This window comes from Danio rerio, chromosome 13 (assembly GCF_049306965.1).
Source record: "Danio rerio strain Tuebingen ecotype United States chromosome 13, GRCz12tu, whole genome shotgun sequence".
NCBI classification, from domain to species: domain Eukaryota; kingdom Metazoa; phylum Chordata; class Actinopteri; order Cypriniformes; family Danionidae; genus Danio; species Danio rerio.
Window position 1 is genome coordinate 33437750 of NC_133188.1, and position 22640 is coordinate 33460389.

The 22640-nt window shown below is 35.1% G+C and overlaps 1 protein-coding gene and 1 long non-coding RNA gene across 2 annotated transcripts in view; both read left to right on the forward strand.

The window, feature by feature from the left end:
- The first annotated feature begins 1312 nt into the window (after window positions 1–1312).
- LOC141377020 (uncharacterized) lies at window positions 1313–6436 on the forward strand. Its single transcript, XR_012388775.1, has 4 exons — window positions 1313–1512; window positions 2151–2198; window positions 2870–3007; window positions 4378–6436. It is a non-coding gene; the product is annotated as an uncharacterized lncRNA (long non-coding RNA).
- A 4201-nt stretch (window positions 6437–10637) lies between these two features.
- Window positions 10638–22640, forward strand: part of spock2 (SPARC (osteonectin), cwcv and kazal like domains proteoglycan 2) — a 78562-nt gene continuing 66559 nt past the window's right edge. Inside the window, exon 1 of the mRNA XM_005156942.6 lies at window positions 10638–10904. Within this exon, the coding sequence (XP_005156999.1) occupies window positions 10716–10904 (189 nt within the window). The 5' untranslated portion in view covers window positions 10638–10715. The remainder of the gene's footprint in view (window positions 10905–22640) is intronic.

Genomic DNA, 22640 nt, shown 5'->3' on the forward strand with positions numbered 1-22640 from the left:
AAAGCAGTCATACCTTTTACTTACTTTGTGTCTATTCGAAAGATATTCATTCACAATTCACACATCTAAATCAAAGAATATTTGTAATGAACGAAACTGAGCCAAAATGAATAGTCTTAAACTGATAATTAAATTATGTAATCAGGCCTGTAGCCAGGGAGTTCGGGTGGTTCGAATGACCCACTCCTCTCTAACACGGGTCCAGAATTTGTCCCATGCATGAGCTCATTTGTTCTTTTTTGACCGCTATGCCATCACAAGTTGTGTATATAACTCATCGAAAATTATTATTTGGCTAATAAGTGACAAGAGGCTACTTGACCTTTAAAAAAAAAAAAAAAAAAAAAGACCTAAGTTTTTTAATTTAGAAATAACATTTTTTTCTAATGATATTTTTCATATTTCCTTATTCTAAATATTTAGGAAATGTATTTAGTACATCAAAAGGTGTAGTTAAGATGACCACCCGACAAGCTAATCAACAACAACAAAAAAAAAAAGAAGTGCTAAACAGTGACTAAAATGCAATATTTAATTTATATACTTAACTTCATTGTTAAATACAAAATGAGTTGAATGACTGCAAAAAGTCCACTTTTTGAGGGAAAACCCCATGCCTTTCATTAGCTTGGCCACAGGCCTTTGTAAATCTTCAAGATGGTTGACAACTTGAGGAACACTTTTGGTAAGTGTGTTGTCTTTAAAAGGATGAGGAAAGTATGTTATAAATCATTCTGAATTAAATTTTAAGTCTCAATATACCAAAGAACAGTATTTTATCATTTAAATCTGTTTGAGAACATTGCCACTATTGTTAAGGTCATACCAAGACCACATTTATTTTACTAAAAAATTACAGCTAAACATTGCTTTGAAGTAGTTACGTTTACCGTTAACACTTTACAACGATGTTCTTTGACTAAATGTGTTCATTACAGTATACATCTTCATTTATGTTAATGAAAACAAAGTAACTTTGTTACTACATTATTACTTATGTTAACAAACACTTTATGACTTTTTGCTAAACTAGTGAATGGTGAACTATCTAAATGAACTATTAACTAATAAATTCTTTGCTAGTATCATTCTTAGGTCATGTTAATATACATTAATGGAAACGTAGTTATCCAATTTTCCATTGAAATGTCAACTGAGGGAAACAAAAACGCTTGTTTGTGATGTTTAAAAAATATTTTTATTATTAAAATTGCATGCATTTTACCGAATGAAAGAGGAAAAAGAGTGTTTTAAAAAATACATTAAAGATGTTTTGTTAGCAGTCTTACACCAGGAGGCAGTCATGAGCTTTGCCACTTGAAACCACTGAAGAAATGGACGTTATTGTTTAATATTCGTGTCTATCACACTGGAAAACAATATTCAAACATAGAACACAGAAATGTACATTAGTATCAGTGATCTTGTTGCTAGGATTTCATTGTTTCAGGCTACAATAACAAACCTCGTCCACAGCTTATCAACAATGGGCATTTGTATAGCAATGCTCAGGTAAGATTTGACCTTTCAACACTGAAGAAAACGTTTTTATTAGGATGAAATTCAGAAGGATTGAGGAATACTGACTGATGCAGACAGATTTAGTGTTGTTGGTCAGAGCTGCTTTTCACTTGTTTTAATGGCCAACACACAGAGAGGAGAGGAGGAGCAACACGACAGTCCCTGGACTGCTTTGAGGAGTCAGTAGCCATAGAAACACCATGTTTTTTGGGGAATAAAGACAGTCTTCTGTTTTGTCTGTGGTCACTGATGGTTGAAGTCCTGAAATCATTATTATCTTCAGACATAGCCTATCTGACTGACTAGATATTGCATTCCCATAGTGCGATTTGAACTATAACACTAATTAAAATGCCTGATTTTCACACTAGATTTTGACGTTGCTGTTTGTTGTAAGGGTTAAATAAGCTAAAACAAAAGTTAAAGGTTTGGATTGCTTTCTTATAGAGGTTTTAAAGGGGTAGTTCACCCAAAAATGGAAATTTATTCAATTTACTTGTCACAAATATCATTTTTTCTTTTTATACACAAAACCTGTTAGTATCAATTTCCATACTGGACAAACACGTACTATGGAGGTCAATTGTTACAGGTTTCTTAAACTTTTCTTCTCCTTTTGTGTTCAACAGAAAATGGAATCTCATAAAGGTATGGAACCACCTGAGGGAGAGCAAATGGTGAGTAAATGTAAATTATTTAACAGTGCTCATAAATGATTTACTCTTAAATGTCATCGAATTCATACTGTAATACTTTCTTACTTTAGACACAAGCAGTTTTTGTTACTCTGATTTATAATGTTCACAGAATACCCGTTCAAATAATAACCATGGTTTTACTACAAACATTAATACATGATTATTACAGTTAAACCATTAACTAATCAATTTATCAGTCAGTCTATCTATAATCTATAATTGCCAAGACCATAAATAATTGATGTTTCTATCTTGTCTACCTATTTGCATACTTAGCATGGCACATTCATTATAATATTGTTCTTTGCAGAGTGTGCTCTATGTGCATTCATGTGTTACAAAGAAAGCATGATTTTGGAGAGCATTTCAGCATCTCATCCTTTCAAATGTAGCTTGCTATTGCCACTGAAACTGCATACACTCACTTTTTTTCCCCTATACATAAAAATACCGCTGCAACTTAAAAAATGTCTCCTTTCAATGTTCAAGAGATGTTGTGGCCTTGCTGGATATTTCTATTTCTTGCAGTGAGAGAGGAATATGTTTGATTATTAATATCAAAAACATATAGCACACCGCATCTAAATATTGTGTCTGTGTGTGTGTCTTTGTCTAAAATACTGTTCCACTTAAGATTTGATTTATTGCAGGGGAGGCCGAAAAGGATCCCAGCTCCCAGAGGGCCTGGAGAAACTCTGATGTTGGATAATTCTTGCTGAGATGTGGTGTTCTTTCATGCAGTTCCAATACGCAGCACAGCAAGTTTAGGTATAAAGTTACACTTAAGGGTAAGATGGAGATCCAAGCCGCTTATCTAGTGGACCGTGAGGAGGTCTCTTTCCTTCAGTGGCATTATTGCACAGATGAGTAATTTATTCAAATGTCATGCCATTTACAATTTGGCGCCCTTATTGGGGAACCTAACCCTAACACAACTCTAAAATCCTTCTGTCAGCAAAACTGTGCAAAGATCACGTCTGCCACTATTGCTGTATACGGAGGAAGGCAATAATAGGCTAAGGCATTGTTTAACGCCTTCAGCCAAGATTAATTGAACCACTTTAAAGATTATGCAGTGTGCTTCAGAGAAAGACATTTTCTGCGGCTGACATTTTGAGTGCAGATTTATACTAGTGGTGAAGAATGAAAAAAATAATGCGTATAATGCACACTTTGAGAAGTAAAGGTACAGAAGCTGTCACTGTGCCAGAACCTTTTCAAAAGGTACACGTTGTGTAACTAAATGGTCCATATTGGTACTTTAAAGGTACATACACTCTAAAAAATGCTGGGTTATTTTAACCCTATTCTGGGAGTAATACAGACTAAACCAACTGCAAAGTTTATGTTTTTAAATCAAATTTATAGAATCAAATTTAAGCCAATGTTTGGGTTTGTCCGTATTTTACCTAAATTGGGTTTGAATAACACAGTATTTCTTAGAGGGTATTAATACTTAAAGCTACTTCACTTTTCTGACAAGGTATTCAAGTGTCATCGAGTGACAGATGTGATGTTGCAAAGTATGTTTTGGGACTACTATGTAGGAGTTGTTATAGTTAATAGTTAAATAAATTTAGCAGGAAGTTTTAATCTTCTTTTTATTAAATCGTAACTGTAAAACACGAATGCAGTTATGAATGTATTAAAACATATGCTTGTTTGTTTGCAAAAATTCTTAATAATGGCAAAAAATAGTAGTTTGTGCATCTCCTGACTTACATATGCAGCCATGTTGTCATTGTAGATGGTGTATTCTGGAAAATTTTCATACCTCTTGGTTTCTAGTGTGGTTTTGGAAAATCTCCATTTTAAGCGCTAAAATTGGGACACTCCTACCACTTCACATAAACGCACAAAATCAGGTAAGGGGTAGAATTGGCCTTAGTCACAAGGACTACGTACCAAAGAGATATTTTAACTTGGCCCAATTCCAAAAAAGTTATGCAAAATGAAATGATATTTACAATGCTTTCTGGGATTGAAGTATAAGCTTAGTTTTACCCTATTTAACCCTAATTAAACTTGTTATATATACAGTCTTGTTTCATTGTCAAAGTTTGTAACATTGTAATTTTCTTCACTGCTGGTTTGGTTTGCTTCATGATTTATAACATTTTTGACAAAAGTAGTTTTCCTTCTTTCATTTTCTTTTCAGCTTAGTCCCTTTATTTATCTGAGGTCACCACAGCGAAATGAACCGGCAATTTATCCAGCATGTTTTTACGCAGCGGATGTCCTTCCAGGCGCAACCCATCTCTGGGAAACATCCACGCACACTTATCCACACTCATACACTACGGACAATATAGCTCACCCAATTCATCTGTACTGCATGTCTTTGGACTGTAGGGAAAACCGGAGCACCCTGAGGTAACCCACGCGAACGCAGGGAGAACATGCAAACTCCACACAGAAACGCCAACTGATCCAGCCGGGGCTCAAACCAGTGACCTTCTTGCTGTGAGGTGACAGCACTTCCTACTGCGCCACTGCATCACCCAAAAATAGTTTTCAAATCCAAAAATTCTTTTTCCTCGAGATAGAAAAAGATTCTTTTTCTGTGCCAAATAAATAGTTGGCATTAAATCACTCCATTATCATCTATGGCAACATTGTCTTTTGTAGGTAACTAAAAGCATCGCTACATTCACGTTTATTGTGAAAATTAACTCAGAGAATTAATATTGTTCTAGCGTCCATCTATTTTCTTAATTTTTATAGCCTAAATCAATATATTTTACTGTTTTGATGAGCAGACAGGATAGCGTACATAATCATTACTGCTGAACATCTTTGGATTATGACAGCTTTCCTATATCTTGTTATTATAGATATGTCTCAGTTACTCTGGAAAACAAAACTCCCCTTGCTTGCTTCAGCAAAGGTGAAAAAAAACATATCAGTATCACTAAAAATCACTAAAGGTAAACATAGAAGAGTATGGCTTTACGTACAAGGTAATGAAATCTGGGACTCTTCAGACTCTCAGTGCAGATGAAAGACTGAAATGAAGCCGGGTGAGTGTAGAATTTGCCTTCACTGCAGCATATCAGTGGTAGAAGTGACACCGCGCGGGATGCAGTGCTGAGAAGTGCTGAGAGCAGGGAAAAAACTGCACCCTGTCCCGTCCCATTCTGGTGTGTAGAGTACAACATCACCTCTAAACATTTGATGTTTCTTTCATAGTGCATGTGAGAGGAAAGAGATTAATCTAGCATTGATGTGCTGCTTATGTACTTTAATCTCACATGCACACAGACACACACAACATTGGTTCTTCAGCATTTTTGTGGTGGTTGAGGTGCTATTTAACACTGGTAAGTGGTTCTAGTTCTTTTTAGGGGAGTTTAAGGTCATACATAGCACCATATTCTGCTATGATTACAAGAAAAAGAACCACTTTCAGAGTGTAGAACATTTATGATGTCAGCAACAACAAAAGTCCTTGTTTGATTCCCAGTGTGACATTGGATTGTGTAGACCTACACTAACTGACAAAATTTTTGCCGTCAATGCCAGATGTAAGCAACATATAATAACTTGACTTGTAATTAATCATTTGGAAAGATGGGAGAAGGTAGTTTTTTTCAGATGAGCCCTCTGTTGAACTGAATCTCAATCATCACAAATACAGTCAATATAGAAATCAGTCAAGTTTGGTAAAGGAAAAATCCTGGTTTGGGGTTGCATTCAGTATGAAGGCATGTGAGAGATCTGCAGAGTGGAAGGCAACATCAACAGCTTGAGGTATCAAGACATTTGTGCTCTCCATTACATTACAAACCACAGGAGAGGGCAAATTCTTTAGCAGGATAGCGCTTCTTATACTTCAGCCTCCACATCAAAGTTCCTAAAAGCAAAGAAGGTCAAGGTGCTTCAGGATTGGCCAGCCCACTCACTAGAAATAAACGTTATTGAGCATGTCGAGGGTAAGATGAAGGAGGAGGCATTGAAGATTAATCAAAAGAATATTGATGAACTCTGGGAGTCCTGCAAGAACGCTTTCTCTGCCATTCCAGATGACTTTATTAATAAGTTATTTGAGTCATTGCAGAGGTGTATGGATGCAGTCGTGCAAGCTCATGGGACTCATACACAATATTAGCTCTTTTTACCACTGCACCATGACTTGTGTTCTGTACTGTACATTATTTCTGTTAAGTGACAAACTTTTGTCTAAGCAAAGTCAGACCTTACTGTCCTAATTAAATCATAAAAAATCAAGACATTATCATATTTTATTTAGGTATAATACGTGTAATTCAGAGGTCTTTCCCTTCTATAAGCCACTTCTGATACCAAATGATACTAGAAGTTAAATTATCATTTTCTTATTCCTATAACTAGTATAGGCAACAAGACTTTTGTCAGGTAGTGTATAGGAATTTTATCTGTAACGGCTAGATTTATAGCATTCATTAACTTTATCTTTATAAGGATCCTAAACTGCACGTGTACAATTTCATACAACTACCATCAATATATATATATATATATATATATACTATGAAAATAAGGTAAGAAAGCTGTTACTTGCGCAGTACCTTTTGAAAAAGTGAGAAGATTCTGGCTGCAAATCGACTGCACATGTACCGTCAGACATGCACCATCAGACACTATTAGGAAAAAGTCAACTTTAGCATCAAATGGTCCATATTAGTATCCTAATTGGATACCTAAATGTATATTAATGGGTAAAAAGTACAAAACTGTTCCATTTCAAAAGGTTCTTCCTCAGAGACGGTTGTGAGAGCATCTATCTATCTATCTATCTATCTATCTATCTATCTATCTATCTATCTATCTATCTATCTATCTATCTATCTATCTATCTATCTGTCTGTCTGTCTGTCTGTCTGTCTGTCTGTCTGTCTGTCTGTCTGTCTGTCTGTCTGTCTGTCTGTCTGTCTGTCTGTCTGATTTTTCCCTCAAATCCCTTGTTTTGCAGAATTTGCATGATTTGCAATGCCTGTCTAAATGTAAGCCACTTTGCATATAATTGCCTGCCAAATGCACGAATGCCAACGTTCTGAGAAAGAAATCTTTTATTATTTAAAACTGGTTCCTTTGTGTGGTTTACATCTGTTTGCGTTCGGCTTTAGTAGACTGCATGTTGTATGTCAGGTATGTTGAGATTTGCGTTGCTTGCCTGCAGCATATGTTCTTTCATATGAATCAGGTGTCGCATTCTGGCACATATGTATGAAACTACAGCGAGTGACAGCCATAGCTATGGTCAAAATGACCATTTGAAACCCCCTGGGGGGATTTCAGCATTGAGTTACACTATAGGCTGACATATTCACACACCGATAAACAATGTCATGTGAGTTTTGTCAATTGTCCTGTCAATCATTGCTTTGTATGGCGCATCGTTTTGGTGTCAATATCAGGGTGCATGTTTCTATCTGCGCGCCTACAGTTTTGTTCAGATAAAACATTATTGCCTGTTTTCTTTCTGTATGGTTCACATTATCAAACCTAAGCTGTATTAAATATCTTAATACACACTCATAAATGGTTTCAATCCAAACAACTACTCATGGTCCTCATTAATGGGAACTGGTTGTGTTAGGGAAACTGATTACAATACTTACTATTCTGCCATTAGCAAAGAAATAATAAGACTATCCCTTGTGCACACTGAACACCTAATGAAACAGAAGGCTTGTTATAAATGAAGGTCCTGCAAATGATTTTCTGCAAATGAAGATACACAAACGAATACACACAATATGCATATTCAGGTGTTTATTTTCTTAATATGTTTGTTTTATTTGTTTTTTTAATGCTAAGAGTTGTGGTGTGGTTTTGTGCCCAACCCTGACTTAGGCTCCAAATCAATGACAGCAGCAAGGCTTGAATAACTAGTTCACCCAAAAATGTTGATTCTGTTATTAATTACTCACCATCAAGTCTTTATAATCCCATAGAACCTTTGTTCATGTTCACAATGCAAATTTTAGATGACATCTGAGAGCTCCCTCATCCTCCATATACAGCAACTGTTCCGAGACAAGTGCAGAAAGGGAATCAAAAATATTGTCAACACATTACATGTGACTTCTGTGGTTCAACTGTAATCCCACGAAGCTCCAAGAACAAGTTTGTATGTCAAAAACTGTAAAAACAACTTTGTTTGTCATTGTCTTCCATATCAGATCTATTACAAACATTTTTATTTATTTAAAACATTTTAAATATTATGGTAATTTAGTATCTACTAATAGTATTTACCATTATAATTTCAAAAGCATTTTTTAATAATTACACTATATTTACACCTCATTTTTAATTAAAAACTCTATAGTAGTTTATAGTACCGTTGTTGGGGAACGTTACTTTTGAAGGTAATGCATTACAATATTGAGGTACCGTACTCACTAAAATGTAACTAGTTGCATTACTTTTTATGGTAAGTAATGCGTTCTATCAATTTTGAGTTGCCTTTGAGTTACTTCTTACTCCCTGGTTGAGGCTCGATCTCTTTCAGAACTTGTTTCTTTCCTTTATTTATAGAGGAGCAATTAAAAACACACTGTATGACCAACACCTACATTTACTTTTAAAAACACATAAAAATATATTTTATCTGAGAACTTCCTGAGCTCAGAGCTTTACATACTGACTAACCCCCTTTACACAAGCCCCCTTTTTTTTTTCTTCGATGCGTTCAAAATATTGAACACATTCTCTCATTGACTGATTAATTCATTGTGATTATTTTTATTCAACATTTTTTTAAAAGCTAATTAATTAAACTAAAAAGTAACTTGCATTACATTTTCAAAAAATAAACCGTTCTTAAATATTATAACTTGTTTTTTTTTTTTTTTTTAAGTAATACGTTTCTTTACTCATTCATTCATTCATTCATTCGTTTTCTTTTCGGCTTAGTCCCTATTAATCCAGGGTCTCCACAGCGGAATGAACCGCCAGCTTATCAAGCACATGTTTTACGCAGCAGATGCCCTTTCAGCTGCAACCCATCTCTGGGAAACATCCATACACACTCATCCACTTTCATATTACTACAGACAATTTAGCCTACCCAATTCACCTGTACCGCATGTCTTTGGACTGTGGGGGAAACCGGAGCACCCGGAGGAAACCCACGTGAACACAGGGAGAACATGCCAACTCCATACAGAAACGCCAACTGACCCCAGCCCGGGCTCAAACCAGCGACCTTCTTGCTGTGAGGCGACAGCACTACCTACTGCACCACTGCGTCGCCCGTTGCTTTACTCGTATTATTATAATATTATTACAGGCCTAACATGCATTTCTTGTAGACATTACCCCAACACTGGTAAGTACTAGTGTTTATTAAGATATTATTTACAATATACACTATACACATTGTTATCGAATGCATTAGTATATAGTAACTATTGTGTATTGATAAAAAATGCAGTATTCTTTAGTTTTCTCTCTCTCTCTCTCTCTCTCTCTCTCTCTCTCTCTCTCTCTCTCTATATATATATATATATATATATATATATATATATATATATATATTTTTTTTTTTAAGGTGTAATGTATGTATGTAACATTACATATAATATGTAATGGTGTATTGTAATGTTTTGTATATTAATAAATGTGTACTACAGTTTAAGATACAGTATATTCTGTATCACTTGTGGTAATAACACACAGATTAATTCAAGCCCTTTCTATGGTATGGTTATTTACACAGAGATAATTTTTCATGAGGAATAGGCATGGGCCGGTATAAATTTCTGACGGAATGATAGGCCTACCCTTGAAAAAAAATATCACAGATTCAAGATATTGTGATTACTACCCTAAAATATATTCTTTTTAAATGTCTGGGTGAAAAACAACAACTTTTCCCCAATTAAACACAATATATTTTTTAGGAAGCATTTAAAATATTTTTGAACCGTAAACATGGCAGGCTAAATAATTTAAATTAATCATTGACTTCTGCTCTCTTCATTAGTTTCTAAATTTACAACATTTAAAAAAAACATTTAAAAACTTGCTGAACGGTATAACAGAAAATGTTTGCGGTTTTAAAACCTTGACTTTTCCTTAAAACCTCGCAACAGGTTATTGTCCCATGCAAGGGGAATAAGGTAGATTAAATTTGTTTTTAAAAACACTAAGTAGAAGTGCATATTATTTATTTAATTTTTAAAACATGACAGGTAAAAGTGTGGTATATTTCCTGTTCCCAGAGATGATGGGTATACTGACACCCCCAATGATCCCATAATGTGGCTGTAAAATAATTTAATGAAATTCTGAGCGCGCACTCGCTGACAAACCTGATAGCAGCAGCAGCTCTCAGCGTCTTCATCGCCTCTCTCTCTCTCTCTCTCTCTCTCTCTCTCTCTCTCTCTCTCTCTCCCTCTACAGAGGGAAGACGCATCCTGTAATCAGGTCACACTTCACTGTAGTCTCAGCATCATCCGTCTCTCGCATTTTAAAGCAGAGGAATCGAGTCACCGGACCCGCGGAATAATGGTGTGGATGAATAATCCGGGATGTGTTCTCGTCCCGCTGCTGATGCTCGTGCGTGTGGCCATGCAGGTGGACGTTAAGAGCGGGAAAGAAGCGGAGAAAACGGGGAATTTCATGGAAGATGAGCAGTGGCTGTCCACCATTTCCCAGTACAGTCGCAAGATCAAGCACTGGAACCGCTTCAGAGATGTGAGTTGTCTTTAAGACTACAATACATGACAGTGCTTTGGATCGTAGCAATAACGATCGCTTAGGTTTGTTTGCAATGGCAATAGCGGGCAGACTTATTCCTGAGACACTATTTGTCCTTCAGAATTCCCCAAGAAATCAGTCTTTCTTTTGAAAGCATGCAGTTGCGTTAAGATGATAAACAGTTCTTCTTGATGTAATAGGTTGAACTGTTTAATTCATGTAAAAATATTTCGATTTATAAAATGTTCTAGACGATATTTGACTTTAGAAAAATGTTCAGATGTAGGGTAGCTATTTTGCATATAGCTGAAATGCTCTGAAGATGCTCAGATCTTTAGTCAAACCCTTAATATAGCCCACTTGGTAACAATGTACCATCTGTTGTTATTTGTTTAATTGACAATATAGGTTTGATTACAGAACAAAGCAGATTGCATTAGATTGTCATTCATCGCCCAGCTGGTTAATGTGATGAAATAATAGGCAACTTTAATAATTAATTAAGACTTCACTGGTGTCGAGAAATAGATTTGTTAATCTCTCAGATGCCTGTTTTTTTATTTACAGGTATGTAATTTAATCCTCAATTTAATTATGTTTCTTTATGAATATACACAGTTTGGTTATAAAAATGTATTTCAATTTACCTTTAAAAAATAACTCAGTGATTGAGATCGAACCAGCATTGTTTTAAATAAGTAGAGTGTACAATCTTTCTACGGGAGTGCATTGTAGGGAAGAATATCCTATTTGATCATTGGTCAGAAATCAATAATTGTAATGAATGTCAACACTCTCAAAATTAAGGGTAATGATTAACGTCAGGGCTTTGTTTTTATTCGGAGATGTCGGAAAACTGAACTAGGTTTCTTCTTGAGTTTTGCTGCTCCAACTGAAACATTAAACCGTCCTATAGAAACTGTGATTTATCTCCATCAGTGTCTGGCCGGCAGCTATTTTTACCCTTCTAGAACTGGATTAAGTGAATAACTCCTTAAATGATTATGTGGAAGCACACATCTAAGAGAACCAGGAATTTATCAAAATGTGGGAATGAAAAGATTATGTGCGAATTAGACCGGGATTATAAATAGATGGACACAGCATTTTCTACATCAGTGGCTTACATTCAAAACTAGGCCTTGCAGCAGACTCTGTATTCTCCGATCAATGGCTATTGATCACACCATCTCACACATATGAATAGCAGAGGAGCGATGCTTGTCCAACAAATGAGGATGTTTTGGTGGAGGCAGCTAAGGAAAAGAATCTCATCCCTTTCGCTTTCTCTGACTGGAGTGGCTAATTAAAAAGCAGCCGGTTCCCGCTGTTGTTTCTTGAACTGTATGTTGTGACACACTTCACTAACACTGAATAGCACTGGTCCATGACATGCTTGTCTGCTGTTTTGTTTGGGTTGTCATGTCACTGCACAGATGAGGAGGAACTTCTTGTGAATGATTAATAGAGAATAGAGTCTTTAAAAAACAGATTTATGTTTATCATATGGAATTTGACAGATGTAGGACACCCAAGAAGACACAGCATAAACCTACTGTGGATTTTTCCAGTAAAACTAAAAAATGCAATACTTTAATCAGAGTATAATAATTTGACAGTGCAAAAGAAATAAAGTAAAGTTATTTACAAGTACACATATTACACAGCGTATTTATTATTTTTGCATAAATTGCAATATACATATTTGCAATAATCACAGCAGGATCTGCAATGTTAAGATTGAATTATAGTTGACCAGGAGCCACAGTTTAACCACAGTGCTAAGTTTAACCTTAATAGAGTAAAAGTATCATGTGTTTTTCTGGCCTGTGACTGAAAGCATTTCAACATAGTTTAAAACATTTGGGCAAAGGAAATTATGACGTTTAAAAGTGTAAAAAAGATTAATTGTATTTAATTGTTTTTTACAATGAAGACAGTGTTGTTTTACACGTGCACTGCAGAAAATGCCTCTCTTACTTACATTTTTTAATCACGTTCCTTGTCCAAAAATACATTTCAAACTGAAAACAACACAAAAAATATATATTTTTGCAAATTTGTAATCTACCAGTGGGGTGGGTAAAATAATATCTGAGAAAAAACTAATATTTAAAGTTTTTTAGGGTAAGTGGTTGTAGACAATTTATTTGAGCAAAGTTTAAACTAACAAATTAAATTTAATATTGTTCAACTTATTTCTTTTTTGTTTAAATTCAGCCCAAAAAAAATATTTTACAACCCCTTACCTTAAAACAATTAGTAAATCCTATTTCCCTCAGATATTATTTTACCCACCTCACTGGCAGATCATTTATCTTGTTTTAAGGAAATAAGACTTAATTTTGACCTATTATTTTTGAAAACAAAACAATATTTTTGCTTGTCTAGAACATGTTCCTTGATTTAAGAATTTAGATATATCGAAAAGGGCTGCACAATAAATCGTTTCAGCATTGATATCGCTATGTGATCATTCGCAATAGTCACATTGTGAGTATACGCAATTTTGAGTCTGGATTATAGTTTATCATTTTACAAGTGTTTTTTGAGGCCCGTGACTGTGTGAGGGTTATGAAATTGTACCATTTGTAACTTTGATGAATTAATAATGATGTATTTTATTGAATTGTTTATAAAACTAAGAGTATGTAGGATTATTTTACATTTGATTATTTAATTATTGCTCATCTGAATACTGTTAGACTTCTCGGAAAACAATAAAACGATTTTTATTCAATTTGTATCTTTTTCTTTAATAAACTTTTCTATATTTGTAGATTGTTTATTATATTTTATGCACTTCTTTACAAAATCATCCTTAGCAATCTATAACTATAAATTATTTAAAAATGGTTATTCAACTTATTTCCCTATTGAAAGGCATTTTTTGCTTATTTAATTTTTGTACCTACACAATTTTGGACTACCCAGAAAAACTTTACATATATCGACTAAAACCATCTGGTGAAATTTTATTAATATTGCAATAATTATATCAGAAAACTAAACTATCGCAATATCAGGTTTTTTTTCCAATATCAAGAAGCCCTACATACAGACATACATATACAATATATATATATATATATATATATATATATATATATATATATATATATATATAACTATAACAATATATATAACTATATAACTATATATTTAATATAACTTTTTTATTTATTACTTTTTGTCAAATTATATACAAGTTTTGTGCACATTTTTACATTTTATTTTAACATTATTTACGAACATATTTTTTCCCCCCAAAATACTAATAAATAGACCTTTTCTATCATGTACTAACAGCAGCAAAATAAAGAAAACATCAGGAAAAAAATGAAGAAAATGAATCAGAGCAAATGTAAAAAATGTATTTTAAATAACTGACATGGCCATTCCAACCTTCACACACTTCATGGATTAACATAATTTGTATTGTAATTGGATATTGATTTAAATGCCCACAAAGCGGCCATCGCCACCATCTCTCCTGTCAAAACAAAACAGAAATCATTAGACTCAATGGCCAAATCCCTTTAATAATGGTTTCACATTTCCCATTATTTCTTGCAAATTTCTGATATTGCAAGAATTCACATCAGAGACGGCAACAGGCCCTCTGACACAGTTCAGCAGCTTTTTAACAGTCACCTGTTATCTCTGATCACAGACAGAGATGGAACTGATGTAGACTCTGAAAATTAATCTCTCCGAACGCAGCTTATTTCATCTTTAAAGTGTTGCTTGTGACAAAGGCAAATAATCCAAATTGATGTTGGCTTTCAAAGTCCTTTGAGGTTCTCAGAGCAGAATAATGATATAACTCAAGCGAACACGGATGAAAGCAGCAGAACATGAAAGGCTCATGAACACACGCTGATGCACATATAGGGCTGTGTAATTCGATATTAATATTTCATAAATGATTGTGCATTCCATTCTTGCTTGATTCTGCCATTTTTATGTGTTTGGATAGTGTAAGATCATTGTAAAGAGTTTGAAAACTAATTTTTCTGATGTCTGATCACTTTATTAATTAGTGATTAATGCAAAGGAAATCACATTTAACAATTAAAAGTCTAACATCTTTCATATTATTATGAACTAAACTGAACTTATGAACTAAATAACTTATGAACTAAACTGAACTTAAACACTAAAACCTGAACCACACTGTTCCAGTTACTATGACCATTTATGTGAAGCTGCTTTGACACAATCTACATTGTAAAAGCGCTATACAAATAAAGCTGAATTGAATTGAATTGAATATTATTCTGATGGAAGGTGTTTATTTGAGTATTATTTATTACTTTCATATTTAAATGTCAATAAATACATATAGAAAATAGTTTGTACTGTCAAGATACTGTCAGACCCTCTAATTCAAAAGGGAAAGTGCACACAAAATGAAAATCACTTTTACACCTTTTGTTTTCAGAACACAAAAGGAGAAATAGTAATAAAAAAAACCCTGTATTTTCTCAACCATAGAGAAAAGCAACCAGCATTAAACTGATATATGAAAGCCACAAATAATATAACATTTTTCTAAGTGTTCTGGTGATATAAAAAAGGGTTTGGTGAAAAACATTTTATTATGATAATTATTTTTTTTCTGCAGAATTTTTTGTCTTTTACGCGACTGCTTATTCAGTAAAATCACAAAAGTGCACCATTTGGATAAAAAGTCATGATTAATAATACAAAAACACCATGTCTAAAAATGTGTTTCAGGTTTTTTTTTTCAACAAACCAACCTCAAGAACATATTTTATGATACGATTCTTAGAGGAGCTTTTTAAATCTAAACTATTATATGGACAAGTATTAAAACCGCTTTCTTCTTGTTGTGGAGAGGAAACATAGACATTAAGACAATCCCACACACTTACATATTTAGACGAACTGTCCTGGGGCCTGTTCTCATATACAATTTTATTAACTTTCTTATGTCAAATTTATAATATAATTTGAGATATGCGATCTTGGACCACAAAACCACTCTGTATCGCAGGTATACAGTTAAAGTCAAAATTATTAGCCCACCTGAATTATTAGCCCGCTGTATATTTTTCTCCCCAATTTCTATTTAATAGAATGTATTGTTTTCAACACATTTCTGTTTTAATAACCAATTTCTAATAACTGATTTTTTTTTTATCTTTGCCATGATGACAGTAAATAATATTTGACTAGATATTTTTCAAGATACTAGTATTTAGCTCAGTGCAATTTAAAGACTTAACTAGGTTAATTAGGGTAACTAGGCAAGTCATTGTATAACAGTGGTTTGTTCTTTATAGAGTCAAAAAAATTGCTTAAGGGGGCTAATTATACTGACCTTGGGTTTTAAAAAAAATGTTTTTTGTTTTTTTTTGGTTTTGAAAAACGGTTAAAAAAAAACTAAACTGCTTTTATTCTAGCTGAAATAAAACAAATAAGACTTTCTCCAGAAGAAAAAAATATTACAGTATATGAAATACTGTGAAAAATTCCTTGCTCTGTCTGAAATATTTGAAAAAGAAAAAACAACAACTGTATGTCAAAAATACAATGAATGAGTCAAATGTAATTTTTTATGCCCAAAACCATGAGAAGGTTAAGTAAAGATCATGTTCTTCAATATTCATGTTCAAGATCTTTTGTAATTTCTAAAAATATTTCAAAATGTTTGATTCGTAATGTGCAATGCTACTGTAAGTATTGGACCACATTTTTAAGCTCTGAGATTCTTATTCTAACAAACCATAAATCAATTAAAATTGTATTTATTCAGTTTTATGGGGTATAAATCATGATTATAAAATCTCAATAAAAACAGACATTTATGATTGACACGTTTTGTGGTCCAGGGTCATAAATGATATCTAGAATTGTATGACGGCACTAAGATTTGTCAGACAGTCTGAATCTAATCTAAATAGTCTAAATCTAAAAAGTGGCTTTAGATATTACTCTGAAAACAGTCAGGGCATACAGCACTTTATAATTTGGCCCTATCTGGGAATACAAGTAAGGTATGCCAGGGTCTCATTTTAGCATATTGTAGAAGTACATTAAAAAAATTCTTCCACATAAAATCTTTGAGATTGTTTGTCTTGTTTAGAATAAATATTGTTGTAGTTTTTTGTTATTTTTTTTTTAACATTTTGGTGAATTTTTTTATTGGGTCATGTTTTTTTAGTAATAAATAAGATTGCTTTACATTTTGATCAGCTGGATTTATAGAGCAGACTCTGAACTACATTTGCCATGCTTTCTTATCTGCTTCCATAGAAGTGGAAAATTAAATCTTATTTCATGGTCAGTATTTAAGACCAAATATACTGCAAGATTGTAATAGACCGGGCCGTTTAATATGACAAATCCCTGTTGGTTACAATTATATTCACGATTGCCTTTGCGACATTAATTTTTGAAGTGAGCTATATATCAGATCTATCCAGCATTGTACCATGCATATAAATGAGATATGATCAAACAATTATTCAAGGGAATAAAAAAATATGATTGAATGAATCAATTTGGTGCACATTTCCCCACTAGAGTAGACATTTTCTCTTAATAAACCTATTGGAATGTTCACGTTCATTATCTGCAAAATAATAAAATAAAAAACTATTAGAGCTGCTGGAGTTAATCTGTCTGATTGCAGCCCACACCCTACCTGGCTGTTAAAGAGAAAATCCATTAGTATATCTGTTATATCTATTCCACTGAAAGTAAACAACCAGCAATTCTGCCTAATCCTCTGGTGGATGGCAAACCCTCACTGCCCCCCTTCTTCTCAATGTAGAAGAAGCTCATTAAAAATCAGTGCTTTCCCTCAGCTTTGGAACGCTGTGTCGGCTTGCACCTGTTATTCCGCCACTACATTTTTAATGAGGCGAAAATGTTTCAAGCATACACTGAAAATGGTCTTCCTTTAACCATTCAATGGCATTCCATTTAAAATGCATCCTTTTTTCCATTTAGGGTGGATGGAGGAAGCCTGCTCATTGTGATTGCTTCAGATGCTTCTTAATTTATGACATTCTCAACTGCGACTTAAATATTGAATGCGTTAGTCTTTTTTTTTTTGCACAGAGGGCTTTGTTTGGCACAGCTCAGCAAGTTTGTGTTTGTCACTGATGAACGTAGTTTAAAATAACCTGGCAGTATGCAAATGCATCGATATTTGGCTGTCAGAAGAACGGAGTGATCTCATCTGACAAGCCGACTGGATGTGCAGAAAGCCTCAGCGCTGGCCTGTCACAGCTTCGGTCCATCAAGATTCTAGTCACATGCTTGCGGAGGTGGGAATGTCCTCGCAACTGCCAGAGCAGCGTAGCATATGGTCCATAATTACGGATAATGCGGTTTAAGATGATACACCCAAATACCCCATTAAGATCTCTTTTCCATGATATATCAGCAGTCAGTGCGCTAAAATGCATTCTACTTGTTTTTGGAGCACAGTCAATGCATGTTTACCCACATCTGTTTGTCACTCATAGCCCCAGCTTGACCATATGCAGGAACTTATGCAGTATTATAATCCCGATGGAAAACATCCAGTGACACGTCACTTGTTGATTTGATGGTATCTCCAGTTTTTTGGAGTACATATAAAGAATAGTTCTCAAACTCGGTTCCTGGAGGGCCGCAGCTCTGCACAGTTTTGTTCCAACCCTAATCAAACACAGCTGATCACAATAATCAAGGTGTTCAAGACTACTAGAGACTATTAAGCAGGTGTGAGTTGGAAGTGGTTGGAGCTCAACTATGCAGAGCTGTGGCCCTCCAGGAGTTGAGTTTGAGACGACTGATTTAAAGGGATGGATAACCCAAAAATGAAAATGACCTCATCATTTACCTACATCATTTACTTAGCCCCAAATAAGCCCACCCCACAACCTCCCAAAAAAAGGAGTTCAATTTCACCCAGCTGAATACCTCCTGCGACAATAAATAGTCTATATGTGTTCTTCCAGTTATCTTAGGTATTTTCATAAGAATAAAGTAAATGTTTAATCCGATGGCAATTGGCATAATTAATTAATTAAAATACAAGTAAAATAACATTTATTACAAGTTGATTTAAAAAAAGAACCTAAATAGTTTTGTCATTTGTGATTTTTTTTTTCAGTTGAAAAAGAGATATTCCATTCATATAGTTCAGCATTGAAGATTTTTAAAAAATACTGTAAAAGTCTCGTCTCATCTCGTGGAGTAAGCGTTTCGTCACACCCTAGTGAATAAATGATGACAATTTTCATTTTTTAAAACAGTTTAATAACTTATATTTGAAATACAGTCCGTTTATTAGATTCACCAACGTGATGGGACAGCAGCTGAGCTGATTTTTGTGTCCTGCCTTGTCCTTCTTAGAAATTGAAATACAGAAGCAACAAATTTAACAGTGACAATGACAAACATTACAATTCCCAGAGCTTTCAGACTTCAGTGTTAAATGACAAAATAACTAAATAAAGTTATAAAGTGTCATCTCAAAACACGACACACAATGAAAAGATGCTGTAGCTCTGATCACTCCATCCTCTATCCACTAGTTGTTGATTTTGTTGAATGTAGCACTTGAGGTTGACGTCGGCTATGTTATGTCACTTCTGAACTTCTACTGCAGTGAGAATTGAACCAAGAACATGGTTTCGGGTGAAATGAGTTCTCTGCCTGCTATGCCAGAGGTCTAATTTCTTGAACTAAGAACCTAAAACTACCCTTACAGGTTCCGTGTGGTACAGAAATTCAAATTGAGTGTGGATCAGGTACAGAACATCACACGAATTTTGAAGTCAGCTCGCAGTTCACCAGAAATTCCTGAGCCTGCTTATCAACAACAGGGAAGTAGCCATGCATATAGCCAATTGAGAGGCTCAGCAGGCCGGATAGTACAGAGGAGGAGGTCGCAGGGATGCGGGGAAGGGGAAATTGAGTGTGGTAGGATGGCTGTTGACAAAAGCGAGCGAGGGCATTGCAGCAGCATGTCTTGGCTGTAGACCAGGAGTGTAGGTGGGCTTTAATTGAGTGAAGAGAAACTGGCCTTTCATCATTCCGCTCCTGGGGTCTGGCCCTTTCTTACTGAATTGGACTTTTTATCTGGAGAGTGCAGGTGTGCTGTGTGGCATACCCAAGGTAATTTTTTTAGGGGCTGCGGTCTGGTTCCAGACATTAAAATGGGTCTTAGGACCCATTTAAAATGTATTTTCCCTTCAAATAAGTGCAAAGGAATGAGTGCTACCTTACATCTCTCAAACACTCTTTCAGCTGTTGCCTGGGAGTCTGGATACAAAACACTGTGTTCTCTGAAGATCAAGCTGACCTACCAAAACCGCCAAATAAAAAGCCTCTTGTTCTGGCGTCCAATTACAAATACAAGCCTGACAGTGTTATTTTCGCCTCCTAAAACTGCTCATGCTTAATGAAGGTAGCATCTATTTGAAATCGGCCTGAAATAAGACATGCTTTTTTTAAAAATGTAACCCTAAACCCTATTAAAGTATATTTTGCCTCAAGCGGTAATGAGGAAGGATTAAGCCTAGAAAGCTCTGCAAAGGTATGGAGGGGACAGAAACTGTCAAGTCTGTCGCCCCCCTACATCCCCCAGCATCTGAGTCCTTCACTTCTTTCCTTCACAAGCAGAGAATGCCTTATTGACTGCTTCTAGTGTCAGATTTGCTCATTTAAAGGCAGCACTTGCCTGTGCCGTATTGTTTGCTCTCACTCTCACTTTCAGGGCTGTCAGTCGGTTTCTTCGAGTCGGTGGGAGTGTTATTGATGCCAGAAGATTGAACATTACTGACTTAAGGAATCTTTCTGTGTTTAACCTAATTTGCCATAGCAGTTTGCATTAACTATGATTTCTTTAGTAATTTAGTAACAGATAAGCAGTCACCTGTCCACCACAAACACTGAATCTGAAGACAGAACCTGTTGTCAGACCGTTCTTAGTAAGGCAAACTAGAGCCTGCCACAAACATCGGCCAGATGCTTCCACAGACTTGGGATAGACACAATGATGTAACACTTCTATGTGTTGTTTACCACAGTATAACCAGCCTAAAAACAAATATTGCACATACTGTGTTTCTGCCGGCAGTTTGGCACTGCTGTTATGCTGTTCACAGTACCAATAGTGACTTTCACTCTTTTCAAAATAAATTTTCCTTACCTTCCCTTGCATACTGTTTTATATATTTAGACATACAGAGTCTCATATTGTGCAATTAAATAGCTCAATGGGACTGTCATAGTGTCAGCATTTTGAATGGACATGGGCAAGAAAGATTGTTTTTTTAATTTTTTAATTTTATTTTATACAACAGAAAGATCTAGCCCTTGATTTAGATTTTTTCATGCAGCATTACTAAAGTACTTATGGTGACAAAATGTACTGGATCTTTTACTCTTGAGCAATCATTTGAGTTTTTTTCAGGTTAGTACACCCATGTGGAAATCAAACTATATTTTGTAATGTAATATAATGTGTATTTATATTACACATTTATTGTATTTGGCCATTTACTCAAAGCGCTTTACAACCATGAGGGGGGAGTGGGGTTCTCCATATCACCACTAGTGTGCAGCATCCACTTGGAATGATGCAACGGCAGCCACAGGACAATGGCACCAGTGCGCTTACCACACACCCGCTATTGGTGTAGTTGAGAGACAGTGATAGAGCCAATTTGTGGGATGAAGAATGTGATTGTGAGGCCGTGATTGCTAAGGGCCGATGGAGGTTGTTTGGCCAGGAAACTCGGGTTACACCCATATTCTCAATGAGAAGTGCCATGGGATGTTTAATGACCTTGATTTTACGTCACATTCAAAAGACTAACAGTATAGCATGGACTTTCACAGAAATCAGTCACGTTTGGTGAAGGAAAAAAATCATGGATTGGGGTTACATTCAGTTTGGGGGTATGCAAGAGATCTGCAAAGTGGAAGGCAACATCAACAGCCTGAAGTATCAAGACACCTGTGCCGCCCATTACATTACAAACCACAGGAGAGGCCAAATTGTTCAGCAGGAGAGCGCTCCTTCTCATACTTTAGCCTCCACATCAAATTTACTGCAAGCAAAGAAGGTCAAGGTGCTTAAGGATTGGCCAGCCTAGTCACCAGATATGGATATTATTGAGCATGTCTGGGGTAAGATGGAGGAGGCATTGAAGATGAATCCAATAAATCTTGATGGACTCTGGGAGTCCTGCAAAAACACTTTCTTTGCCATTCCAGATGAATTTATTAATAAGTCAGGGCTCGAAATTAACTTTTTTACTTGGTAGCACCGGTGCTCCCAACTACAAATATTTAGGAGCACCAAAAAAAAATTAGGAGCACCAGAAAAAATTTAGGAGCACCCACCAAAAATGAATGAGCACCGCTGCAAATTGTTTTTTAAGGGATTTATTGTATTTTAAAACAAAATTAATAGGACTGACAAAAACCAGAAACAACTATCTAACTAATGCTGCGAAGACATTGATATTTGTGTGCAATAATTCCAAAATGAATGTCTAATAATTAGGCCATAGAATATTAGTGATGATAAAAAATGACAATAATAGTAATGAATTCCATTTCTCATTATGATACTGCCTTGAATGTGTATGAATGTAGGTAATCTGCTATAAAATGTCTGTTACTTTATGAAAAATAATTGTAGTTTGCATCAAACAAAAATGAAGCATTGCAGTAAGAAATATTTATTTTGTACTGCTG